This window comes from Alosa alosa, chromosome 9 (genome assembly GCF_017589495.1).
Source record: "Alosa alosa isolate M-15738 ecotype Scorff River chromosome 9, AALO_Geno_1.1, whole genome shotgun sequence".
Classification (NCBI taxonomy): Eukaryota; Metazoa; Chordata; class Actinopteri; order Clupeiformes; family Clupeidae; genus Alosa; species Alosa alosa.
In genome coordinates, this window is record NC_063197.1 from 13852436 (window position 1) to 13862538 (window position 10103).

Genomic DNA, 10103 nt, shown 5'->3' on the forward strand with positions numbered 1-10103 from the left:
GGCCTTAAACCAAAACAAGCTATGAAATCAAAATAAGTAAGTCAGAGGCATCAGTTTTAAGTGACTCCATGTAGGACATTCCTCTTTGTTTGAGTTGTGTCAATTCAGCTTCAAACAAAACCAAACACACAATCCATCATTCTCTGTAATTCAACTGCTTGAATTACTGTTATCATATTTGGATAAATAAAAGTACATTTATCTAAAGTTCCACTAGTTTGCCTTTAGTATCTGACACAGTATACAATGTCTTAAGAACCATTTTGCAATCAAGCCTGAGATCAGGACCATACATCACAAGACCTCTGTACAGTCCTTTGTATGTGTGGTCTTCTTTGTCCTGTGGACTAGATTAGCTTTGTGTAGGTGTGTGAAGCCGGACTGTCGTCTGAGGAGGGCACTGGCAAACAAAACAGGGAGGAGAACTGGAACCGCTCAGACTCATCTGGCACGGCGGGCAGTGAGGCTGCGTGACTCCCCTCCCACCGTCCCGTTTGTAGGGATGGAACATAAACAAATCTATCAGCGATCTAATAATTCTATTGATGCAGGAAATAGAGAAGATTAAGTGTGCTTCCATCTACGACCCCCTACACACACACACACACACACACACACACACACACACACACTCACAGCGTTCACATTCTCAAACAAAGATACCCACATAGCGTGACATACAAATCAACATTTTACCTCATACTTTCCCCTACAATGTTACTTGAGCATGTCATCATCAATTACTGTGACTTTCTACAGGACCTGTAGTCATAAACATTCATCATAAACACAAATATAAACTGCTTGACTTCAAAAGTAAAAAATCTTGAAAAAGAATCCCATTCAATACTTCAATTTGACAATATTTGAAATCATTGCTGAAATCCATAGCCCAGGACAGTGCACATTTCTACAAATGCTATAAATGCCTTCCATGACTGTAAGTAAATATAGATGTACTTTGATGAATTTGGTTTATCATCTATGCTGGACAAATGCATAAGAGATGGTTCAGTCAAATTTCTGTTGTATTGTATTTAGGTATTTAATAACTTATTTTATTGGTTCAGTATGAAAGCCTTTTGACCAGTTATATTTCTCCACGCACTGGCAAAGATCGTCTAAGATATAACATCTGTTTAATTTATTTGAGCTTACTGAACAGACAAGAATCTTGAACACCCACTTGTGAACTAGCTCCCCTGGTGAACTAGCTTTATCTACACCGAAGAGATAGGACAGCAAAACATATTCAAGAGAGAAACATATTCAAAAGTTAATACCTATGAAACACACATACACACACACACACACACACACATACAGTACATACCCACACGTGCACACACACACACACACACACACACACACACACACACACACACACACACACGGAGGGCATGTTAGAGTCACAGTACACTATTGTTGAAGGGGGTTTACCACATTTACTTTGGCTCTGTCCTATGTATGAATTCCCTCGGAAACTCTGTGCTGGCTATTTTACAGAAAAGTGTCCTGCTGGTAGAAACGTATTTCTCTGGACAACTCACCATACATGAAATAATCCATCACTAACACACCAATCAAAACAATACAGACAGCTATAGGTGTACTAATAAAGACATCACACACACACACACACACACACACACACACACACACACACATACACACATACACACACACATACTGTACACACACACACACAAATACACACATACACACACACACATACTGTACACACACACACACACACACACACACACACACACACACACACACACACACACACACACACACACACACACACACACACAAAGTGAACTATTTCTCCTGACAGTACCATATTATATTAAGTTTGCGATTTATTAACCATGACCAATTTCATCAAGAGTTCATCCCATAGAGAGAATCTGGATTTTACATATTTTCTGACTTTGAATTTGATATGCTGCCAAAGTCACCCATGTTTGCTATGGTAACACATCCACAGTATAATTCCATGACTCCAAAGCTCTCCCAACCCTCAGTTACTTTTGGGTGAATCTAACGCCATCTCCCTGCATTTGTAATCCTTGTTTATCTTCAATTAAAGTCCCTGTCATATTCTTTCCAATCGATCTTCTCTCATCCATGATAACTCAGCCATTCCTTTCCCCTTTGTGGCACGAATGAACAGATTTGTGTGTGTGTGTGTGTGTGTGTGTGTGTGTGTGTGTGTGTGTGTGTGTGTGTGTGTGTGTGTGTGTGTTTGTGTGTATGTGCCTCAGCCCCATGGCTCTGCCAGTTCCAATTAATGGAGGTGCCCACTCTCCCACAGATAATGCTCTGGTATGGAGGACCGGACAGGCCATTGGATGGGGGGCTTGGTGGTGGGGTGATTGGGGGGCCTAATGGAAGGCTGCCTAACGAGGGGATTGGGCACGCTGAGGAAGGAGTGGGGTTGGGGGGGGGGGGCAGGAAACAGCATACACTTCCTCAGACAGGATACAGCGCTTCTCTAGGAGGCTTCTATCCTGGACTCAGAGGCCTCAGTGCTGGGATTTTAATCCACTAGGCCAAACACATGGATGGAGGAGAGAGACGGAGGACGGAGGGAGAAGGAGAAAGACAGAAGAGGGAGGGGGAGAAGGAGAGGGAGAGAGAGGGAGAGAGAGAGACTTTCACATATAAATTTAACAGATCTAAAAACAACATATCCGATGACAGCAGGAGCTTAAGAATAAAGAATGACCTCTTTCAATAGTGCCAAAAACACATGTGCACACACACACACACACACACACACACACAGAGACAGAGAGAGAGAGAGAGAGAGAGAGAGACACTCTAACCTGCCCATATAAATGTTCAAGACTGTCAGTCATTTTTGTTTCAGCGTTTTAGTGTTTAGTAATGGACTGTAAAGAAATCAGCTGAAAATAGCCCTCATTTCATGTTTTGGGAGAGATGCCATGGCTGCATGCGATACTCGGCCTGTGCTGAGTTAGTCCTCCCTGCAGTTGCCACCACTACAAGTGAGCATGGCGCTTGAGCCATGCAGATGGAATGTGTTAAGAGCAGTTAAGTCCATTGTTCTTAGCTATCACTTCTGGTACAGGAAAATCTCATTTGGGTTTCAAGCCACAATTTTTTTCCCCTGGGTATCAGATATTAATATACTACACACTTGCATGCTGCAATAGGGAAGCACAGTACATCGTCATATAGAAATTCCAAACTCTATCTTCTGTCTCGCTAAAATGTATATCAGCACATGAATGCAAGTCACACACACACACACACACACACACACACAGATACAATAATGGGTTTGCTCACCACCATAACTCTCAGCTCCAAGAAGGAGATATATCCTTGGAGAAGATAACAGCAACTACTGACCAATCAAATGCAACCAGCATTAAATCAACCCTAAAAATATCATCCTCTTATATGAGCAATATTTCTTTTGATTCATCTATGTGTCCGAGATGTAGCCTTGAACTCAGGCTGAAAAATAATTGCCTTTAAGGATATATTTGAAACTGTGCAGATATGGATGAGAAGATGGCAGTCTGGCAATTATCTATTTCCCTGACCATTTAGGACATATATGTGTTCTTTTTTGTGTGTTCATGTCCTTGTGATGTGTGTGTCTTTGTCAGCTAAGAAAAAAACAAAACAAAAAACATCAACAAAAACAACAAAAAGAAAACAAATACTAACATTGTCTCTTGTCTTGTCTCGTCATCTCACTCCTTATCTGTGCCTTGCCGTGGCAAGTGAGCTTTTGAACTAAACAGGTCTTGTCTACTTGTGTTTGTGTGTCATCTGAATAATATATATGTGCCCCATAGATGGAATCAGAGTGCCTACTGTATGTAGTAAATGGAAAATCTCTACAGCAAAAGGCCATCCTACCGCTATGCATTTGGTTTGTTTCTGCCATTTATTAGTAATGATTTACACAGTTTGTTTACTACTTAGTATTTACCTTAGCATTCAGTATTGTGCAATATAGAAGGTGAGGGGCATTTTGGGGGGAAAGAAGTGGTGCATTTTATCATTCAAACATGCGACTTTTCATGAAAATTCTATAATCCAAGATGGCCGCCACCATATGACGTCATAATATGCAAATTAGACACAAATCACAAATCATGCCAACCCTATATTATATGTAATTAAGAATAGTTCAAAGACAACATATCAACTGTTGAAGGAGAGAAATTGTATTGTTTTTTGGAAAACAAATATGTTCATTTTGAATTTAATGGCAGCAACACATCCCAAAAATGTTGGGACAGGGGCATTTTCACCACTGTGCTGCTTCACCTCTTCATTTAACAACATTCTGTAAATGTTTAGGAACTGAGGAGACCAGTTGCTAGAATTTAGAGAATGAAATGTGGTCCCATTCCTGCCCGATATAGGATTTTAGCTGCTTAAAAGTCTGGGGACTTCTTAATCATGTTTTTCATTCCATGATGCAGATGGGCATTCCATGATGCAGGTCTGGACTGCAGACAGGCCATTTTAGCACCTGGACTCTTCCTCTATGGAGAAATACTGTTTAAATATGTGCAGAATTTATTTTGGCATTGCTTTCCTGAAATATTTGAAGTCTTCCCTGAAAAGACATTTTCTGGATGACAGTATATGTTGCTCAAAACCTGTGTACATCATTCAGAATTGATTGTGCCTTGCCAGATGTGCAAAATGCCCATGCCATAGGCATTAATGCACCTCCATATCGTCGATGCTAGGTTTTGAACTGAGCTCTATAACAAGTTGGATACGTTGGATAGTTGAATAGTCCCTCTCCTCTTTAGCCCAGAGAAGTCCATGATTTCTGAAAAGAATAGCACATTTTTATTGGTCTAGCCACAGGACCCTTTTCAACTTCTCTCCCCTACATACACAGCACATTATTTCATCAGGAAGCTTCTCCAACACACATCCCCAACATACTTACAGCACACTGTCTTGTCTTCCACATTATCATGAGGAAGCTTCTCCAATACACATATTGCACACTGCCCTCTCCCCACATACACAGCACACTATCCCATCTCCCCTGTCATCCCCCCAACACACACACCAAGACCCCTGGCAGTTGGGTTAGCCCCTTGAGCAGTGGATCTGCCCAAGGTTTCTTCCTTGGTAAGGGAGTTTTTCCTTGCCCCTGTTGCTCTTGAGTGCTCCTTGTTGGTGCCCCCCCCCCCAATTCCAATCCTCCCCCACCTTTCTTATGCAGCCCTTGCCACTTAATCTACTAAACCCCTCTTCTACTGCACTTTTTACCCCCCCCACTTTGCACAAATAGGCTGACACCAGACATAATTTCACTGCATTTCTTATTTCCAGGAACTATATGCATGTGACAATAAACTTCCTTGTATCCCTTGTATCCCTTGTAACTTTACATCAGTCCATTTTAAATTAGCTCAGGCTCAGATAAGATGGCATTTCATCATGTCTAAATTAAATGTATTTTTTGCATGGTAGAGTTAACACAGGCATTTGTGAATGGAGTATTAAACTGTGGTCAAGTTTTCCTGAGCCCATACAATGATTTTCTTTACAATGCAGTGCCATCTGAGCTCCGAAAGACTACGGCCATCCAATATTCAGCCCTGTCCCTTATTAAAAAGTTTCTCTGGATTCTCTAAATAATGACATTATGTATGCCTACTGTAGATGATGAAATCCTCAAATCCTTTGCAATTTAATGATAAGAAACATTATTCTTATATTGTTTCATCATTTGTCCACACAGGTTTACACAGAATGATGAATACCTCCACATATTTACTTCTAAGAGTCTCTCTGGGATGCTCTTTTTTATCCCCATTCATGGCTCCAGTTCACCTAGTTGTGAAATGTTGGCCTACTCTTTATGTTGACTTTATCATTACACAACTTTTCCAGCCTTTTGTTGCCACCGTAACTAACTTTTTTGAGACATGTTGCTGGCGTCAAATTTAATATGTGCTTATATTTTCCATAAAATAGACAAATTTCTCTCCCTCAACAGTTGATATGTTATTTTTTAACTATTCTCAATTAAATATAAGGTTGACATGATTTATAAATCATAGCATTCTTTTTTTATTCACAATTTACAAAGCGTCCCAACTTTTTTGGAATTACATATGGAGCCTGATTGTATGCGACCTTTCTACACCAGTGATAGGCAAGTCATGAAAAAAATGTATGGTGTACATTACTCGTTTTATAAACAGAGCAGAGGCGACGTGATGATCTACAATGGTCAAGATAGACTATTCTTGGGAAATTTGGGATGTGAGCCCGACATATTGTATTTTATTTTGTAAGGTGGACTATTCTTTCTTGATCCTGCATGGAACCTGAAACCTTCTGTGTCTAAGGTCCACAACATTTTCAAGTTCCTGTTGCAGTCGTTAGAAGGCGAGCCTAAACAAATATGCCTGGGTGTTCTTTGTTGTCTAGAGCTGGGTCCATCTGCACTTGTCCAAAAGTCCTGCTGCGCCTTTAACCTTGACACAGTTCAAAGACTAGTCTCTACAAATAAGTATGAATCTTCAGTGTATTGATGCATTTGTGTCAATACAGATTAAGACAGGGGATTTGTACACCTGTATAGTGTTGAAGGTCTTGCTGATATCAATTGCCTTGAAAAGCAGGTCTATAATGTCTTGGAATAACAGGAAAGACGGAAACCATTAAAGTTGTTTACATTTTTGCCCTAAAATAGTTACATATTAATATGTGTGATTACCAGAGTGCTTGTCATGCCTGTGTTTACTTTGTGTCACGAATTTGATTTATAGTCCGTTATGAACACATTGTAGGCCTAAACTCTTTGGACCCATGCTGCCACCTGTTGTCTACTATTGGTTACTACCTCTCTGCAGCTCACGTTGTCGAAGTGGAACCATTGTTTCTGTTGTTCGAGCGAACAGTTTTGAATGCTGGACCAGTGCGTCGTAATGCATTACGATGCTTGGTGGACTCCGAGTGGTAGATGTGACATGGTTCTCACTGGGATTTAGCTTTTTGCTGGCCTTTTGTCTCCATAGGTTTTCACGTTATGTGCCTCAAAAATTTGAGAGATCTCATACATTTCAGCTTTTCCAGGATCTAATCCGATACGGGAAAACCAAAGCACAAATAAAGCGATCGGACCTCCTACGAGTCTTTGATGTTCCCAAAAGGTGACAGCAGCTACACCACTTTTCTCTGTTATTTTGCTGTGATGTGAAAGCATTGATTCTCAAGGGTATGTCTGTCGTAGGTTGTTGCATTGTTGCTCAAAGATAATTGTTGCATAGAACAGTGACATTTCTCTTTTAGAGACAAACATGTACGTGAGGCCAAAGGTCTATAGGCCTACGTTGAATTATCCCCTTTCAACAGTTAAAAGGTTTGATAGGGACAAGACGGGGTAACAAGGCAGGCTACCATACCAAGTTTGACCTCTATTGCGTGTGTAGTGTACAGTTATAAGAGGGTGCTCTACAGGCCAGTAAACTATGACCTCACCTGACCTCCTCCCTGATTGTTAGACTGCATCGATTGACGTCAATATTCTTTTTTTTTTTTTTTTTTTTTTTTAAATATTGTTTTGACATACTTACAGTATCATAGTGTGTAATAACCTATGTTGTGGTATATTCTTAGCTTAATGTCATTTTTCTAAATAACCTCTTCCCAATAGATGGTTCTGGCATTTCTACGCTGTCTCTGTTGTATGGAATGGGTTCCTCCTTACTTTGCTCCTCCGAGCAATTATGTCGGAGGAGGGTCTTCCAAAGTGGTTGGTTGACACACTGTCATTCCTGAAAGGTGAACAACCTAGCACAGCTACTGGTAAGTTACAAGTAATAATGCACTTGCAAGCAAACCTGTGCAATGTGAGGTTATTTGGTGGATTTCTTTTAAAAGCCAATTTAAGCATCTTGTTCGTTCTCCCATCAGATCGTCCATTGTCTGTCTGGATGGTTCACATTTTGCTATGGGTCCACTGTCTAAGACGTCTGCTGGAGTGCCTATATGTCAGCGTGTTCTCCAATGGAGTCATCCATATAGTCCAGTATGCATTTGGGCTGAGTTACTACATCTTTCTAGGCCTGACTGTGCTCTGTGTTGACATTTCACCCTCAGATGAAGGTGAGTTTACAATTAAACAATTGTCCGTAAGTAAGTGCCAAAGTGTTGTAAATAGACAGATGTCTGAGTTTAAACTTAATTCCAGTAAACATCTGATGTGTTATCTAGCTAAAGTAAATAGTAAATAACAGATATTACTGGTCTTTGATCAGATTGGCTGAGCCACGTATGAAGATGTTGTAAAATACTAGACACTCACACTTGACTGCATTACATGCCAATTACTCCTGCACCTAACAAACTGACAAACAAACCACTTCTGTTGCTTTGCGATGATTCTGATGTATGTCACTGAAGAACTACATTAATTGGAGGAAGAATGATGATCTGTTATCAATAAATGACTGAATGTATTGCTGTGTGTTTATTTTACGAAACCTTGCTGGTTAGGCTATATGTTGTAACCATGTTATAAAAGTATCATGCCTACTGTAACTGTTTAGCTAAAACCACGGGAAACCATGGCCTCAAATACCCACCTGCTGTTTCGTTCAGGCTCATCTCTGCTTAGCCAGCTGCAGTGGTACCATGTGGCTGGAACAGGGCTTTTTCTCTGGGCATCATGGCTTCAGCACCACAGCCTGGCCCTGCTGGCCAGCCTGCGCACAGGAAACACAGGTAAGTGCCTGTCTAACACTGGATCTCTGGAGGAGGATAATGAGACATGAGGCGAAGCGATGAAAGGATATATTGGTTTTCTTATTTTATCATGAAGCTTGTGGATGTGTGTCAGATGTCCCTCATTTAACAATCTGTGGGTAGGGGAGACCATTCCGGATTGGGTAAAATAAAAATCATATTGTCTGTTGATTGACACTTTTTTACTTCCTTATGGGAGGGATTGTTTCCTCAAATAATGACCCCTAATGAATCATCAACATCTTATCCACTATCGTGCACTTCTTGTTCAGGTGCTGTGAAAACTCTTGCCCACCGTATGCCGCACGGGTGCTGGTTTGACCTTGTCTCCTGCCCACACTACTTTGCTGAGCTCCTCATCTACGTGTCCATGGCCGCTTGCTTGGGTGGTGCCTCAGTGACCTGGTGGCTTGTTGTGCTCTATGTCCTCTTCAACCAAACGCTCACAGCTCAGCTCTGTCATGAGTTCTATCGGAGCAAGTTTGAGGAATACCCGCCTCAGCGCAAGGCCTTCATTCCATTTGTACTGTAATTCAAACCTTCAGTGTTTTTGTTTGAAGTGAATATGAATATAACTTTGCTACTTGTTAACAATAATGCATAAATGTTGTTTTGAATGAAAATAAAGATTTGCCTTGTTTATCATGTAAAACACTCAGGTCAAAAGGAAGAAGAAACTGAGAGAGGGACTTTTACTACTGATAGTGATTGATAGCGCTTTTATATAAAAGTCTGTCAGGGGAATTGTTTAATAGGAATTTGCTGATGGACAGCAGCAGCTCTAGTGCACACTGAAAAATGCTGCGTGCCCCATGACTGCTGTGTCAACAGATGGTAAGTAGACTACTAGAGGGCTCAGATGTCAATGTATCCCTGTCCTGAAATAAACCTTGCAAATTGTTTAACCTGCAAAACTGTCCATGGATTTAATAGGTAAATTGGTGCATTTTGAAGATCTCCAAAAGGTTTGCTAGTATGTCATAATTTATTGCAATAAATCTGCTTTTAACTTGGCAACCTGGCAATGCATGATTTATGGATAAACCGATAAAATCAATGTTCTGTTAATCAAATACCCCAAATATATCTGTTAATTTTATTTAGTAAAAATGAATGCTTTATTTTGTTTAATATATAGTAGGCTATAAAGGGTCAATGTAATGTAGTCTCACACATCCTTTCAGTACAGTGGGTCTGCTCTTTCCAGCTTGGCAACATTTTCCATGATGTACGTTAATGATAGGTAAAATGTCCAATAACCACATTGTGTTGATGTGACGTCAGAGCCATATGTACACGTCTTGAACTCAGAAATCCAATTATATCAC

At 40.5% G+C, this 10103-nt stretch overlaps 1 protein-coding gene across 1 annotated transcript; it reads left to right on the plus strand.

Annotated features, from left to right (window-relative positions):
- Positions 1 to 6935: 6935 nt before the first annotated feature.
- srd5a3 (steroid 5 alpha-reductase 3) lies at positions 6936 to 9789 on the plus strand. The gene is made up of 5 exons (XM_048252880.1): positions 6936 to 7181; positions 7685 to 7836; positions 7945 to 8136; positions 8632 to 8754; positions 9048 to 9789. The coding sequence occupies exons 1-5, from the start codon at positions 6967 to 6969 to the stop codon at positions 9305 to 9307; spliced, it is 942 nt and encodes a 313-aa protein (XP_048108837.1). The 5' UTR covers positions 6936 to 6966; the 3' UTR covers positions 9308 to 9789.
- The last annotated feature ends 314 nt before the right edge of the window (positions 9790 to 10103 follow it).